Source organism: Lissotriton vulgaris, chromosome 9 (genome assembly GCF_964263255.1).
Source record: "Lissotriton vulgaris chromosome 9, aLisVul1.2, whole genome shotgun sequence".
Classification (NCBI taxonomy): domain Eukaryota; kingdom Metazoa; phylum Chordata; class Amphibia; order Caudata; family Salamandridae; genus Lissotriton; species Lissotriton vulgaris.
In genome coordinates this window covers 782,986,043-783,003,294 of record NC_141697.1, presented here as the reverse complement: position 1 = coordinate 783,003,294, position 17,252 = coordinate 782,986,043, and the positions used below count along the sequence as shown (strand labels likewise).

At 49.7% G+C, this 17,252-nt stretch overlaps 1 protein-coding gene across 1 annotated transcript in view; it reads right to left on the bottom strand.

Annotated features, from left to right (window-relative positions):
- The window catches only part of LOC147692255 (uncharacterized), a 61,451-nt gene extending 44,408 nt beyond the window's left edge, over nucleotides 1-17,043 (bottom strand). Inside the window, exons 1-2 of the mRNA XM_086936758.1 lie at nucleotides 15,388-17,043; nucleotides 12,015-12,040 (exon numbers count right to left, since the gene is read on the bottom strand). Coding sequence (XP_086792884.1) covers nucleotides 12,015-12,040; nucleotides 15,388-17,043 — 1,682 coding nt within the window. The remainder of the gene's footprint in view (nucleotides 1-12,014; nucleotides 12,041-15,387) is intronic.
- Nucleotides 17,044-17,252: the final 209 nt, after the last annotated feature.

The following is a 17,252-nucleotide window of genomic DNA, read 5'->3' as shown; positions in this document are numbered from 1 at the left end:
AGAAATCAGGAGCGAAACACAGCCCAACACTCCCATAGCAAAACCGCCCTCATCCCCCAGCAGATTGAGAAGGCGGTAATGTCTGATGAAAGTATTAGAAGAAGCCCAAGTGGCCGCCCTACAGATCTCAGAGAGAGGAACACCCCGGACCTCCGCCCAGGAGACAGCCACCCCCCTCGTAGAACGACCTTGAACTCCCACAGGAGGAGGGGACCCAGACAGAGAGTAGGCCAAGGAAATGACTTGCTTCAGCCAACGACCTATCGACACAGAAGAAGCCCTACCCCCACGTGAAGCAGCCGCAAAGGAGTCGGGACACACTGCTGTGTGCTCAAGATAAATGAGCAAAGCCCGGTACACATCCAACAAAGACCAATGGGGACCACCAGGGGAATCCAGAACAGAGCCCAAAGCAGGCAAGACCAACTCCTGGCACCTGTGAAACTGTGAAGCAACCTTTGGCACAAACGAAGAATCAAGGCAAAGTAGCACCCCACCCTCCGCAAAGATGAAGAAAGGCTCACGCGCCATCAAAGCCCCCAACTCGCCAAGGCGACGAGCAGAGGTGATGGCCACCAGAAAAACAACTTTGAGAGTAACGAACTTCAAGTCCACCTCAGCCAAGGGCTCAAACGGAGGAGCAATCAAAGCCCGAAGAACCAAGGGCAAATCCCACAGGGGAAAGGAAGGGCGTGACACAGAACGAGAAAGAGAAAAGCTGCGTAGCAGACGAGAAACCAAGTCCTCACCATCCGAAAGGTTCCCCCATGAGGAACAAAACGCCCGAACAGCGGCCCACTGGGCACGCAAAGTGGACACAGCCCAACCTTTCTCGAAACCTTCCCACAAAAACTGAAGCAACACCTGCAAAGAACAGTGTAAAGGGGAAAGACCCAATGCCGAACCCCAGCGACTGAAATTACCCCAATGCCGATCATACGATTTGAGGGTAGACGGCCGACGGGAACGCTGAGGGCCACCGCTAAATGTTCCAGGAAACCGCGCCATCGTCACCCCTGCCTCTCAATATCCACACCGACAGCCGCAATCGGAGAAGAGACAGGGACGGGGAAGACCTCAGGGGAGACGGGGACATGGGAAAAAACCAGGGACCCCGCACCGCAAAAAGACAAACTGTCGGAAACCACGACCGCCGAGGCCAAAAGGGCAGGACCACCACCACCTCCCGATCCTACAGACATAGGGGGGTCTGAAATCGGGGAATCAGAGCCAGAGGAGGAAAGGCATAGAGAAGGCAGGACGGCCAAGGAATCGACAGGGCATCTACCCCCCCAACAACCCTCTTGCAGAAACCGGGAGCAGAAGCGGGGAAGCTGCGCATTGCACTGGGAGGCAAAGAGGTCCAGAAAGGGAAGACCAAACCTCCCGCACACAAGCCGAAACGCAACCGGGGTGAGAGACAACTCCAGAGTACTCGGAAAGCAACGACTCAGGACATCCGCCACACAGTTGTCCACTCCCGAATATGAATCGCAGTCAGAGAAAGCAGATGACTCTCCGCCCAATAGAACAGGGGAATGACCACCGCGTTCAAAGAGGCCGAACAAACCACCCCCTTGATGATTGAGAGAAGCCACCGTCACCATATTTTCGGACCAAACCAAAACATTCTGGCCGAGCAACAGCCCCCGAAACCCCATCACAGCACGGGACACAGCCGTCAACTCCCTCCAGTTGGAAGAACGGCGAATCTCCAGGAGGGACCAACGACCTCGAAGGGACCGAGACCCCAAGGTCGCCACCCACCCCAAGGAGCTGGCATCCGTTGTTAAGACCATAGAAGGAGAAGCCTGCAGAGGGAGACCCCGAGACAGATTTACCCTCACAGACCACCAAAGAAGAACCGGGACCACAGTAGACACCGGCAGAAGAAATTCCAAATCGGGGGACAACGGATTCCAGCGAGACAGGAGATACACCCAAAGGGGGCGCAGGTAAAAACGCGCCTAGCCCACCGTAAAGACAGTCGCTGCCATCAGACCCAGAAGACGCAACCAGAGGCGCACCAGGAAGGAACCCCCTGCCATGAATCACGAGCAAGAGACACCAGGGTCACAATCCAAGGATCGGGCAGGAACACACAGTTGAGATCCATACGGAAGCGAGCCCCAATGAACACCAGGTCCTGAGATGGAGTCAGCTGGCACTTGGGTAAGTTGATCAGAAACCCGTGTCGACGCAACGCAGAACACACCAACTCCTGGGCCTCCAACAATAGAACCCGAGAGGGAGCATGGACCAACCAGTCGTCTAGGTATGGATACACCATCACCCCGCGGAGATGAAGCCAGGCGACCAAAGGAGCTACCACCTTCGTAAAGACCCTCAGGCCGACCGAAGACCGAAGGGTAAGACCTGGAATTGATAGTGATGCCCCCGAACACAAAACCGCAGAAAGCGACGGGACGGAGGATGTACCGGGACATGGTAATACGTGTCCTGAAGATCCAGGGTACACATGAAGTGACCCGGAAGCACCAAAGGAATCCCCTTTTGCAAAGTCTCCATACGAAATGGCATCCGGACCACCCACCGGTTCATCACTTTTAAGTCCAAAACCAGGCGGAAACCCCCCGTAATTTTGGGAACCAGAAAGATCAGGGAATAGAAGCCCGTCCCCACCTCCAAAGGAGGAACCTCCTGAATGGCACCCTTCAGAAAAAGAGCCTCCACCCCCTGAGAAAGATGAGCCCTCTTTGACTGGCAGGAAGGCCAGGGAGTCGGGAGAACGCCGGAATCCGGAGGGGGAACAGAGAACTCCACAACATAAGCCACGCGAACGACCTCCAACACCCAGGCGTCGGAACAAAACTGAACCCAGGCATCCAGGAAGAACCGCAGCCGCCCTCCTACCAACAACCCGGGAACCACCGCCAAAGAGTCAGGAACATGGCTTGGCGGAGGGGGACCGAGTCTTACGATCCCGACCCTGGCCAGAAGCAAACCTCCCTTGGCCCATCACAAACTGCCTACGAGAGGAAGGGCGAAAGAAAGATTTAGGTTTAGAAGGGACAGGAGCAGCAGAACAGACCTTAAACGAAGAAGAGTGCTTCTTCTCTTTAAACAGCTTATGCACCTGGGATTCCAACTCCCCCCCAAACAGCATAGTGCCCTGGAAGGGAAAACACAAAGCACAAGCCTTCTGAGCAGAGTCAGTTTTCCAGTGTTTAAGGACAAGACTGTGACGCGCCGCTACAGAAGCCCCACCGGACAGTGCTGAAGCACACACCACATCAAAGGAGACATCGGACAGAAGCTCAACCTGAAGCTCGATCTGCTCTAGAATACCAGAACAGTCAGTGGCATCATCCATCGACTGATAGAGCATTTTAAGATCAGACAGTAGTGACTGTGACACATATGTCCCATAGACTCCAGCCCGCAAGGCCAGGTGGGAACCGGAATAAACCTTCCTGAGCGCAGCATCCGCCTTCTTATCCACCGGATCCTTCAGCACGGCGTCCTCAGCCAGGGAAGTGCGCCCCACCAAACTAGCCACAAAGGAGTCAATAGGAATAGAATCAGGAAGTTCAGTGACCATATCCTGCAGAGAATAAAGCCGAGCCATAAATTGTGGAATCAAAATGCGATCAGGATCAGCCCACTCCCTCTTCAGGACATCCGTAATGAAGGGATGCACAGGGACATCAACCGTGGCAGCACTCCGAAACTGTTGCAACAAAGGACCCTTAGAGGTACTTGGAACGGCCTCATGTTCTCCTTCACATGCTTCAGAATGCCAGGCAAAGCGTCCTTATCCACACACTTGCCCTTCAGGTCAGTGTCCCCTATCCCAGGCAGACTCATCGCCAGAAGAATCAGAAGATACGATACCGGAGCCGGGCCCCTGAGGCGGGCCCCAACATCACCCATCTCAGACAAAGTCTCCCTGATCAAGCGCTTAAGACGCGCATCCTCACCCCTACCACGGCGTATGGACCTGGCAGGAGATGGAGACAGGGAAGTATCTGAGGACGAGGAGGAGGAAGACCGCTCCCTATGATGTTGTTTCCTCGAACTTTTCCCCATCCTACACAACGTCTGGAGAGGAATAAAACAACTCAGCACAGGAACAGCAATGCAGCAGCAAAAAGACCGCTATGCGGTACTCACCCCACCGACCCGGTTTTATCAGGAGCAAAACCGCCGGGAAACAAAGTGCCTGACCCTCGTCCGGGCGGAAGACAGGCATGTCCAAACCGGAAGGCGGAAGCAACCATCAGCCAATCCGGAGACACGAAGAGGCCGCGCCCCCCAGTAAGTCCGGCAGACCAGGAGGGGCGGCCATCTGGCAAAATAAGAGCCCACGTGGTATGACCCCCACTGCGCTGCTCAAGAAACATCCAGCACAGCCCGCGCCACTCCCCCTAAGCCCGGCAGGGAGGGAGAGGCAACCACCACCGGAGGGACCAAACATCAGCCCCCCACCGCAGGTTCAGCAAACACAGGAGCGCCCTGGCTCCTGCCACGTCCAAGACACTGTCAGAATGACAGAAAAAAAGAACAGAGGGAATGCTGGAACCTGTACGCTTATGTACTCCCAACGGGAGGGGGAGGGTAGGTCTGTGGTGTGCGCTCTAGTCTATGTGCGTGTACGCGATGACGCGTCACGCCATAGACTGGAGCGGTAGGCGCGCGCATGCGCAGAGGACAAAAGGCAGAAGGCGCGAACGGGGAAAACCGGCAGTTGGCGATCGGAGCTGGAGCTGTTAGACGCTCGGCGCCCTTAGCTCATCATATGTTGTTATAATGCAATAAACGAGTGCATCAACGTTCAGTGGCTCAGTTGTGAGTGTGTGGGGAGAGGAAGCATCATTACATTGGCGACGAGGCTGCGATCCGAACACCACCAAGCACAGAGGACAGGAGCAAGCACCCTCCCACAGCTCCACACCAGCCAGCAAAGCAGGACAGCGACAAGGAAGAGCAAAGGGCGTGGCAGCAGTGCAGCAGCACTAAACAAGCCAGAACACCAACCTTACAATTCAGGTTAGTGCTGCCCAAGAAACAAGAAGCCTACAGCCAGCACCCTGGTAACCAAGGGCACCACCCCCAAGCTAGAGGACGGGGGGCAGACTGATCAAACCACGCAGGTGGCGAGGGACAATACCCCAGGTAGTCCAAGGGGCCAAGGCGACACGGCAGGGAGTGCAGGAGCATCCGGTGAGCCTGCCCAACATAGAGCCCAGGAGGGAGAACCCAGAGGCGAAGCAAGAATGGCAAACCAAGCTTCAGCCCTAATGGCACCTGTCCCATTCCTGCCCAGACCGGGAGAACCGCAGTTAAAATGGGAGGATTGGAAGGAATACTTTCAGAATTACATTGAGGCTCTGGAAGACGAAAGCGAAGGGGAATACACTCCAGCAAGAAAAAAGAGACTGTTGCTCCACAATTTGGGCCCGGAAGGTGTGAGGGTGTTCAAGAACCTGGTACCCAAGGAGAGGGATGCAACGGAGACAGATGTCTTCAAGAATGCACTGGACGACTTGGACAGTCATTACCGCCCAGCAGTTTGCGTCTCCATAGACCGCTATAATTTTCAACAGAGGAAGCAAGAGGCGGGTGAATCCATCGACGACTATGTGGCGGCGCTCCGACGCCTGGCCATCACGTGCCAGTATGGTGCCCTCCAGGATGAATACATAAAAGACCAGATCGTGATGCATACCACTAGCAGAACTGTCCAAGACAAACTATGGGCGCAGAACGAGACGTCCCTCAAGGAAGTGGTGGCGATGGTCAAGAAGGCAGAAATGTCAAAACGAGGCGCTGACGCGGCAAAAAGGGAAAGTGTGCCGAGGCAGATGATCAACAAAATTGATGAGGCACCACAGTCCAGCAAGCACAAAGGCATGTACGGAGACCAGAGGAAGGACACAAGATGGTCGGGAAAACAAGTGGCCCGCCCCAGCCCCGGCAGTAAGTTTGCGTGTTACAGATGCGGCAGCACGGCGCACGCGGCCCAGGACAAACGCTGTCCCGCGTTCCGCGCCAGGTGCTCGTTCTGTGGGTTGACCGGCCATTTTGAAAAGGTGTGTCGGAAGAAGGGGATGAAGTCCACCGTCAAGTGCGTCGAGGCAGCCACCGCAGACGTGAGCGAAGAGGAAGACCTAGACGAAGGTGATTTGGTGCTGTGCATTGAGGACCAGGTGCTGGAGGTGGCAGGAAAGCGAAGAGATAAGCCCCGCACGGACATGCTCATAGGAGGAGTGAAGGTACACGTGGCCGTCGATTCGGGATCCCCCTGGACCATCGTACAAAGGTCCATATGGGAAGAAGACTTTGCACCAGTTGTGGGGCCAGACCTATGGCCTCCGGACATCAAGCCCATCTCGTATACAGAGAATGCCATCCCCCTGGTGGGGTGCCGAGACTTTGCGTTCGAATTCAGAGGGAGGTCGGCCACGTGCACCCTGTACGTGGCAGAGAAAGGCCCGTCGGTTCTAGGATGGAGAGACGCTGGGGACCTCGGTATCATACTCAACCCAGGTGGGAAAGAACAGATACTATTGATGGATGAGTGGCCTCTCAACAAAGATGAAGACTGGAAATCGGCATACCCCAAAGTCTTTGAGGGCACAGTGGGCAAACTGGACAAGTTCGTACACAAAATGGTCCTCAAGGAGGGAGCAGTACCAGTGGTACACAAGGTCCGGAACATACCCATATCTACGAGCGGAGCGGTACAACAGGAACTGCTGAGGCTGGAGGAGCAAGGCATCATAGAGCCGGTGGACAGTGCGGAGTGGCTATCGCCCTTGGTGGTGGTCAAGAAACCTAATGGTAAAGTCCGTCTCTGTGTGGACCTTCGTGAGCTCAACTAAAACCTCATCGTGGAGAGATTTCCACTTCCCAGAATCGAGGAGATGCTGGCGCGAACAAAAGGTATCACCCACTTCTCCACCATAGATCTCACGTCAGCGTACTACCAGATAGAGCTGCATCCCTCGAGTAGGAAGTACACATCCTTCATTACGCCCTTTGGGTGCTACCAATTCCGGAGGATGCCCTTTGGGCTGGCATCCGCTGCGGCCGTATTCCAGAAGCTGATGCATAGGCTGTTCAAGGACATCTCGGGGGTGCAGTATTTTCAAGATGACATCCTAGTGATGGGCTCCACCAAGGGAGATCACGACAAGAAGCTGCATAGAGTCCTAGGAGTGCTGCAAGGCAAGGGTTTAACGGCGGAATGGAGTAAATGTAGGATTGGGACTCAATCAGTGACATACTTAGGACACGAAATTGGGACACATGGCATCTCACCGAAGGAACAGAATGTGAAAGCAATCAGGAATGCCAAAGCCCCATGTACCAAGGAGGAAGTGCGGTCATTCCTTGGAATGGCCGAGTATTATAGCAAGTTTGTGAGACACTTTGCCACCAGAACATACAAAATGAGGCAACTGATCAGAGACAAGACAAAGTTTGAGTGGGATGCGGAAGCACAATCCGAATTTGACACGATAAAGGATTGCATCAGCCAAGCTGTTCCACTTCAAGGGTACGTCCCCAATGGCAAGACCATAGTGACAACAGATGCGAGCGACAAGGGCTTAGGGGCGGTCTTGGCACAGGAAAGAGAAGACGGATCCACGGAAACGATCAGCTTTGCGTCTCGTGCGCTATCTCCGACGGAACAAAGGTACAGCGTTATTGAAAAGGAGATGTTGGCGGTCACCTGGGCCTTGAATAAGTTTCGGCAGTTTATTTGGGGCACAAGATTCAAACTCCAAACAGATCACAAGCCACTTATCAAAGTCTTGACGTCCTCGGGCCATGATACTGCAACCCCAAGAATCGCAAAAATGACCTTAAAACTACTAGATTTCACCTATGACGTGGAATATCTTCCAGGAACGCAAAACAAGGTTGCTGATTACCTCAGCCGGGCTGCGGCTATGGAGGATGCGCCGGAAGAGGCCCCGGACGGGGAGGAGATGGTAGCCAGCATGGAGGACCATGAGATGACGATTAGCGCCCAGGAATGGGAGGCCGCCTATGAGCTGGATGCCGAGAAGGTGGAGGTAAAAAGACACCTCACCTTGGGCTGGCCGGACAAAAAGAAGCTCGCAGAAGGAGTGCGGAGGTTCTATGAGATGAGAGAAGAACTGTCCTTGAGTGATTCGGGAATTTTCCTGTATAGAGGTGAAAGGGTTGTGCCACCGGAAACTCTGATACCCAAGCTGTTGAAGCAACTGCACGAAGGACATTTGGGCATTGTAAAAACCAAAGCACGAGTCAAGCAGATGTATTGGTGGCCAGGCATGGATGCCCACATAGAACGACAAGTGAGGGAGTGCGGGCAGTGCCAAGGGGCAGACAAGGTGCTACGACCACTCAGACCAGCATTGGGAAAGTTCGACACCCCGCAAAGCCCCTGGGAGAATGTGGCCATAGACATACTGGGGCCCGTCCTGGACAGTAGAGGTGTGAACAAATATATATGCGTGGTAATGGACAAGTATTCCAAATGGCCGGAAGTGGACATACAAGAGTCCATGGATACGGACACGATACTAAAGTTTCTGACGTCAGTGTTTTTACGAGAGGGCATACCCAAATCCATTCTCAGTGACAATGGTCCGCAATTTGTATCGGACAAGTGGGTTCGATTTATGAAGAGGAACGGGATAGAGGCAAAACACACAGCAGTCTATCATCCTGCATGCAATGGCCAGGTGGAGCGGTTCAACCGTGTGTTAATGGGTTCCATACAGGCAGCCATATCACAAGGAAAAGACTGGGAGGCTGAAGTGATGAGTATGCTGTGGGCCTACCGGATCACCCCCACAGTAGTGGGGTACAGTCCCTTCCAAGTGCTAAGAGGACGTCACCCGTTCACCCGGGACAATGTAGTGTGGAGGGAGAAGACCATCACCAGCAAGTGGTCCCCAGCGGTGGTGCAGCACAACCTGGAGAAGGCCCAGAAGATCTATGCTGCACACTATGACAAGCGACGCAACACAAAGGACACTGAGCTGGAAGAGGGAGAATGGGTCAGGGTCAAACTCCCTACCATACAAAAGAAAGGTGAAAGCAAGTTTAGCCAGCCCTTACAGGTCAAAGAAGTACGAGGCAGGGCGGCTCTCCTCAGCGACGGCAAGGTGTGGTCCCAAGACCGCATGGCCAGAGTCAACAAGATAATAGTGTGGCCCAAGTCTGAGGAGGAAGAGATACGGATGGATCTTCAAGAAGCAAGACCCCAAACGGGGCACAGCGCAGAAGACCTGTGGGAAGGTGTAGGAGAGGACAATGAGGTGGATATTCCCAACACAGAGTCTACCGACAGAGAAGGTACACCGGCGAGTGTGGCACAGAGAGGCGAGTTGAGAGATGGTGAGAGATCACGAGGAGAGACAGAGGTGGAAGAGAACATGCCGGTAAGACACACCCGCAGTGGCAGGGCAGTTACAGTGCCCTCTCAATATAGAGACTTTGTAATGGATGGACACTAGTCACAGGTTAACCACCCCTTGGTGCCCCACAGAGACATAGACTCACTGATCTGGGACACTCAGCCAGTTGGGGGGGATGTTATGTTGTTCATATTAAAAGGGGGAGATATGTGGTGTGCGCTCTAGTCTATGTGCGTGTACGCGATGACGCGTCACGCCATAGACTGGAGCGGTAGGCGCGCGCATGCGCAGAGGACAAAAGGCAGAAGGCGCGAACGGGGAAAACCGGCAGTTGGCGATCGGAGCTGGAGCTGTTAGACGCTCGGCGCCCTTAGCTCATCATATGTTGTTATAATGCAATAAACGAGTGCATCAACGTTCAGTGGCTCAGTTGTGAGTGTGTGGGGAGAGGAAGCATCATTACAAGGTCCAGCATTCCTTCGTTCTTTTTTTCTGTCAGTGAGATGGATTATCTCACTTTGTTATGAAGGTGTCGAGGACGTAGGGACCTGGGGGTAATAACCAACATCGAAGAGAATCTGGCCATGACATGTGGGTTAAAATGAATTAATAGAAATCTTAACTAAAAGCAACCTTGTGGTATATGTAAAGATATGTATAGATGCACCATGGACTTTACATTAAATAATTGGCCAAAATCTTACTTTGTTCACTAAACAAAAAAAAGCTATTTACAATTTTGTTTCCCTTCAAATAGTGTTTCCACTATCGTGGCACTATTTTTGTACATAACAATTAAATGTTTTTTTCTGAGTCTTGCCATCAAAACGCTATCCTACATTCAGTATAGAGTAGAAAGGTTCCTTCAAATAGTCTGAACATTTGGATTTTAAGAGGTTTGGAGAAGCCAATCAGAAGGCGAATTCTGAAACTCAAACATAACTTGTTGTGTTACATTTTGCATGTGGCAATGCTTTCTTGTTTGGAAGGTATGTCTGTGAAAAAAGCTTCACCAATCACAAGCATTACCAATGCTAATAGGTCTGGCTATGCGAAGCTGCTGCACCGTTTTCTTTATTTTTTTAATTTCTTATCGGAAGCATAAGTTATAAAATTAAAAGAATAAAACATGTAAAGAAGCCATGTAGCTGCTTATCCATGGTCGCTTTATGTTTACAATAATCTTTTTATATTTTGATATAAATAATAATGAATGCATATAAAACAATACAAGTACTTATTGTGGACTTGTGGACTTACAAATTGTTTACATTTTAGTTTTAATGCACATTACAGGAAAATATGATTCTTTTTTGGTGCAAATGAATGGTACTATTGGCATTGAAATACTTTAAAATGAGGACGTAGTTTAAAGAAACATCGATACCTTTTTGTTTTTCAAAAGGAGAAAGAGTAGAAAGAAAATAAAGCATTGGCAGGCATTGGCCTACTACCGACAAGTATATCCTTTTAGGCATATAGGGCCATATGTATCATCCTGACCATTTGCGATTTCTAAATAGCGATTTTTAAGGAATCGCTATTTCGAAATCGCAAAATGGTATGTATGTAGGAAATCGCTTCTTTTTAGCGATTCCTTAACATTCCTAAATTGCGATTAGCAAATTGCTAATCGCAAATTTCCCATTCATTTCTATGGGCCAGGAGGCTCCACCCCTGAAAATGACATGTGTTGGCATATGGCGCCCATACATGCCCTAAGGGCATGTATGAGCGTCATATGGCACCTTTGGATTTTAAATAAATTGCTTTATTAAAAGAATTTGCAACTTACCACCAACTAGAAGTTGGTGGTAATTTGCGAATCCTTATGGGAATTTTTGCATTAATTTTCCGTTGATACATTGCATTTAAGGAATCGCACAATTTGCGATTCCGTAAGTGCAATCGCAAAATAAGGAATAGCAAATTTTGCGATTCCTTATTTTGCTGCCAAAATGTGTCATACATACCATTTAGCAAATTAGCATTCGCAAAGGCCGAAATTCGGCGAATTTCGGCCTTTGCAAATGCTAATTTGCTTTATACATTTGGCCCATATGCACGTGTGAGTGGGTTAAATGTTATCACTCAAATTGCAGGAAAGCCAATGGTTAAAGTGGGGTGACCCTTTGTCCAATGTTATATGCTGTGGTGGGGAGAAGCACAATGTGAATGCCTGGTGAACTAATAGATGAGATGACTGACCTAAAACTTTATATATGTGTCTATATTTCTAAATGTATGATTCGTTTTATTTTATGAGGCTGGCTAGAAAGCTACGGCTTTCTATAGGCAGATGCAAAAACTGCGGATGCAAAATTCGAAAGTGCAGAGGCTACTACTTCCTGAAGCATGACCCTTGCAATCCTTTCTTTGGTCGGCCATACCCAAGGCCTTTACACGCATATATCTCCAAAGAGATTTTGCGCTTGCAAACCTAAAAGCACTTTGAACCCAGAGAAGAAAAGGAAATTAATAGAATTCAAGGGACACCTTCTAAATAAAGGATAGAAAACCTGGCAATATTGTGTAGAAGGCAAACATCCCTTTGAACTGTCCTACATCATGCATGTTGCAGCACTAATATTAGGACAATACAGAACGAAACCTCTACGACACTGAAAAGAACATTACCTGGTATCTCGGTCCACAAGCGACTCCTAGAGGGGATGATGCAAAGAAAAAAGAGTTAGACTTGTGACCATGGTAACTGAATCAGCCAGCAAGCATTTTACTTTTGTAGAGTGAAAAGTTTTCATCATGCTTCATAAACAGCCTATGGTAAGCAGCACACCAAATGTCTCTTTCACAGGAACAGGTAATACACAGACAGCATCAGTACATACCTTCCTTGTGTAGCTATGCACTCTTCCACAGACACAGAACACGGACAGCACATGCAGCAGTGCAACGGGTGCCTTGGGAATTCATAAGCAGGCCCGGACTGGCCATAGCGGGCACCGGGCAATCCCCCGGTGCGCCGCAAGGGTGGGGGCCGGTTTTGAGCCCCTGGGGGCCGATTTTGTTACAGGGCCGTTTTTGCAGCATAGTATAGGCCCTGCAACAAAATAGGCTAAAAACCTTAGCAAAGCGCTCGGCGGCACCTCCAACCCCTCGACCCCAGTGGCCAGTTGTCATAACGGACAAACTCAAAGTTGCAAAATATGCTCTTGTTTGTCACTGACAGTAACTTTTCCCTGAGAGGAATGCTAGTTTCCGTTTGCGGATTTACACTTCAGGGGACTTCCAATATGACTCATGAGACCCTCGCTGAGGTGACCTACTCGTCGGGCCCCTAAGTAGCATCTGATTAATTGTCCTCCGGTGCTGTGTTTAATGACTGGTGGGGATGGGCAGTAGGAGTCAGAGAACGGCTAAACCGCATAGTGGCAGCCCTTGCTGCTGACATATTCTTTTCCACGGTTTCTTGCTTAGCTGCCAGTCTGCCAACACATTTATACAAGATCTTTAACACTCGGCAGGGTGTGCTATTTTTTGGAAGGAAAGTGTGTGGAAGCGCCAGAAATAGGACCTCAAGCAACTGAACTGTGACAGAAAAGAGACAGGAACCAGGGAAGAACATGGAGAAAACTGGTTCAACAAGCCAGCTTGGTAGAATCCCTAGCAGAGACTGCTCCACTGTGCTGTATGAACGCCTCCTTCACTTAAGGCTCTGTTCAGTGTTCATTTCAGTTCAGTTAGTCTTTATTCGATTATAACAATCATAAAAGACACATATACAAACAACATTAAAAACCAAATTGAACTTAATAAAACGTATAAAATATCAGAAGATAAAACACATTAAAATCCATTTGCATATCTAATTTCAAGTACATATAGAAAGAATGTTATCATCAAAGATAAATAAAATCATGACGAAAGGGTAGAACCATATTTAGATGTAACAAGAGGTTCGCAAACTTATAAGCACGTATTAATGTGTTTAAGTTAGAGAATACTAAAGCACCAAAGCTCAAAAACACCTATTACAGGCTGACAAATAAGGTATTAAGATAAGTACATGATTACATAATGCCCTGCATCCTGATCCTTCTTATGGCCCACGTCCACCTCCAAAATTTTGCCATAGCAACAACTATGACTTCGCTGGTGTCAGACTTTAAAATACGCAAAGCCGTTTGGGAAGATCTTGTTCCCATTGTGGCGCAAACTGACTTAAGCCATTTTTGGCGAGGCGCCTTATATGCAGGGCAAACAAAGAGGATGTGCAGCAAGGTCTCTTCCACACATGGGCAAGAGTGGCAGTATAAATCTAGATCACTCCCCCAGTTTTTAGTGAACAATTTAATGGGGAGGCTTTCCACTCTAAGTGGGTGGTAGAGCTTCCTATCTCCAAAACAGGTGCTGGTGTCCCAATAGGCCTCCATTCTGTGCTCGATTTTATGACCCAGAAAGAGGCCTGTTAAGGAATCTCCATTCACCTGGGAAAAGGACTTATGCCAAACCATCTCCCTGTATAGGGATTTAAATTCCATTTTTGAGAGGAAAGAATTCCCTTCTGGGTCCAGACATAAATGGTTGAGGCCCATATCCAATAAGGTAACCTTAATCTTGTGTAACCATGAAATTTTATTGGATTTATCAGCTTCTCTAATGTGCTTAAGTGCATGCCCATAAGGAGCCAGCTCCGGGGTGTTCCAAAGCCGTCGCCAATAGGCAAGAGGTAAACCAGCTGCCTCTTCAAAGGAAATACACCCAAGACCCATCAATAACGGTCTTAAAGGTGTGGCCAGTGGTAGACCAGTGAGTGCCCTCAAAAACGTATTCTGTGCTTGGACTAAAGGAGATAACTTTTCGAATCCCCAGAGTTCAGTTCAATAAATTATTGAGGCTTTAACCTTTCCTTGATAAATTGCCATAACCGGAGCCACTGGTTTGGTTAAGGATAAACTGTGTTATTTTAGGAGGGCCCCAGCTAGTTGGTTATGCTTTACAACCAGTAAATCCATCTGTGGCTTCCAATTCAGTCTTTTCCCATTGTGACCCCTAAGTAAGTAAAAGAATCAGTTTGTTCAAGGGGCACATTATTCAATTCTACTCTGACTTTCACCGATTTAACCTTTGTGCAAGACCATGAACTTGGTCTTATTGACATTGACTACAAGTTTATGGTCATTACAAAAAAGAATAAATCGGTCGAGGGCTCATTGTAGACCAGCTTGTGTTTTAGACAAAATTAAAGTATCGTCTGCAAACATTAATAAAGGGACCCTCGAACCAGCCAGAGTCAGGGCGTCCGTGGGATAGTCAGAATAATATGAGACCACATTATTGATAAACAGGGAGAAAAGGGTAGGGGCTAAAACACACCCCTGCCGCACTCCCTTGTTAACCAAAAAACGTTCTGCTGTCCCCCTGTTGACCCCATCTAACTTGGGCATAGGTAGAGTCATATAGTTTAATGATGAATTAATGATCTCTGCGGGCATCACTTGAGGCTCTGCTTTAGGCTGTGGTTATGGCAGTAACTATGTCACTGTGTCCTGCAAAATATCACTCCCCACTAGCTATCCATGTGGTCTCACAGAAGGCTGCGACTGGCCTTTTCAACCTCCACCTTGAGGTTCCCCTTCCCACAGTCACTCCAGCTTGAAACCTTTTTGGAACTTTTGAGGCCTACTTGCAACTGAGAGTAGCAGCTTCTCTACCGTGGGAAAGAACTAGTGACATCCCTGGTGAATGAGCACTTCTCTATCATTTTTGCCAAACCGCCAGCGCCATGATAAGGCGACCTGCTAAAGACTCAAAACTTGCGCTCTAAAAATCCGGTCCAGCAGCCAAAGACTGTACTAATAGGAAGTGAGTCAGGTTTGTGACCACTGATTTAAAGGTGGCTTAAAAGCAGGGTCTGTCAGCTGGGGTGCACTGTTTTGTGCTATATATTGCATTCTCATACCAGTTCAGATTTTTACCTCAAAGTTCACATACGTTATCTCAAATCAGAGCCATTATGAATTCATCATTTAAAAAATCTGTATCCTACCTTTTGCGAGGTAGCTGTTTTCCTGGACATGGTCAGCCCATCAACTGGGTTCAGTACTTCCCGTTCCATGGCCGGGCTTGATCTACTTTGTCCCACTGGAGCTACCATCCTCCTGCAACCTGTCTCCTGCGGTTGTTGATTACCTGTGGACATATCTTTGCTAAAGTCTGTCTTCATTTGACGGCCATGCTGGATTACACGCTGTGGCAGCTTACAAACTGAAACATCCTCAGAGGAGGTAGTCTTCCTCTGTATGCCAAACTGGCTGTTCTGCCGCAGTGAATGGTGACTGAGTATATCAGCCTCTGATATGTCCCTGTTGTAATACCTGCTTTTGTTCTTGTCCAGTGTTTGCCCAAGCTCAGCAGTCTTGGCGTGATCTGGACGCCCACGCTGCCAGGTCGGCAGTGAGTCACGTACAGGACTGGTGCTTTCCTCTCTGCGCCTCACTGGCCCTGGGCTTGCTTGCTGCCGAGGTGACCTGGAGCCAGAATTGGCGGTGCGCTGACGGCTACCACCGCTATACCATGACAGGGAAGGTGCACTAGACACAGAGCAGGTGTCTGGAGAGGTACACGTTTTTCTTGATGGCCTGAAGTGACTTGTACCCTCCTTTTGTATGGCCTGTAGGTTGTCAGGGATGGAACCAGTAGAGCTCCCTCTGCTCTTGGAGTCCTTAGATCCAGAGCTGTCAGTGCTTGAGCTCTGGTGCTTTTTCCTGTGCGAGCTGGGACTTAGTTGTTGCTGTTTTGGACCCAGAGAACTAAGGCTTGATGGGCTCAGCACTTGCCTGGTGATCTCGTTTAAGAACATAGAAAACCTCTGCTTCTCTTCCACGTATCTCTTCTTCATTCCTGCTTGATCCGGGGACTTACCCTCCTTTCCTCTGACCGTCTCCTTCCAGGCATCTTTACGACTTCCCTGGCCTTCTTCTTGTGTCTTTCTTGTGAGTGGTGCAACTTTGCCCACTGACTTTGCTGTGATGGCTTCCATTGACTTTGCTTTCCGGATCATATCGGTCCTTGGGCTTTGCCCACTCTTCAGGATTCCTTTACCTGTTGAACGCACTGTAAGGTGCCTGTGATGCCTCTGAGGTACCAAGACCTCAACTTGCTTGTTGCTGGCTAAGCTACTTTCCCTGCTAGTTGCCTTGTGCAACAGCAGCTCATCTTTCAATCTTTGACTTCTGTGGGCCAGTCGATCCACACTTTTGCTGTGCCTTCGGCTGAGTCCAGGGCTCTCCTGAAACCTTTGGCCATCCTTGTGGAAGGCGAGCCCTTGGCCACTGAGGTCGACACAGGACTTCGAGTGCTGGGCTGGAAGAAGGGAGCGAGGCACCAGGAAGGCCTCTCGTTCGATGCTGGCTTCTGAAGACCAAGGAGAGGAAGACCAGGCAGAGGAAGAAGAAGGTGAGGAGGATGCTGTAGTGAAGAGCTCAGACCTGGCCCAGCGGCGTTCCTGCGAGGGCGAGATACTCTTCTTGTCCTCCTTCGCGGGTCTTTCCTGGCGAAGAGGCGTAAAGAACTTCTCCATCACCTCACGTTTCCCTGCTGGCAAATTGCTTCCGTCCAGGTCCTCCCAGAGCACAGGAGAGAAACGCCCAGCTTTCACCTGAGCGTTCTGGTATGAATTTCGATGAATTGCAAAACCACTCATACTTGGCTGTCAGCCCAGCGCTGCGCTACAGACAGCAGTTCCATCCTTCTGGCTTTCATCCCCATGGACGTCACAAAACAAGGCTGAGTTCTTGCCCAGCCTGCCTGACATTAAATGATCTGACGCTGTAATGGATTAACTAAACACCAATACGTGGATGGTTATTGGATCTGAAAGTGCAGTCATGCAAACTAGTTTCCCCTTGGGCA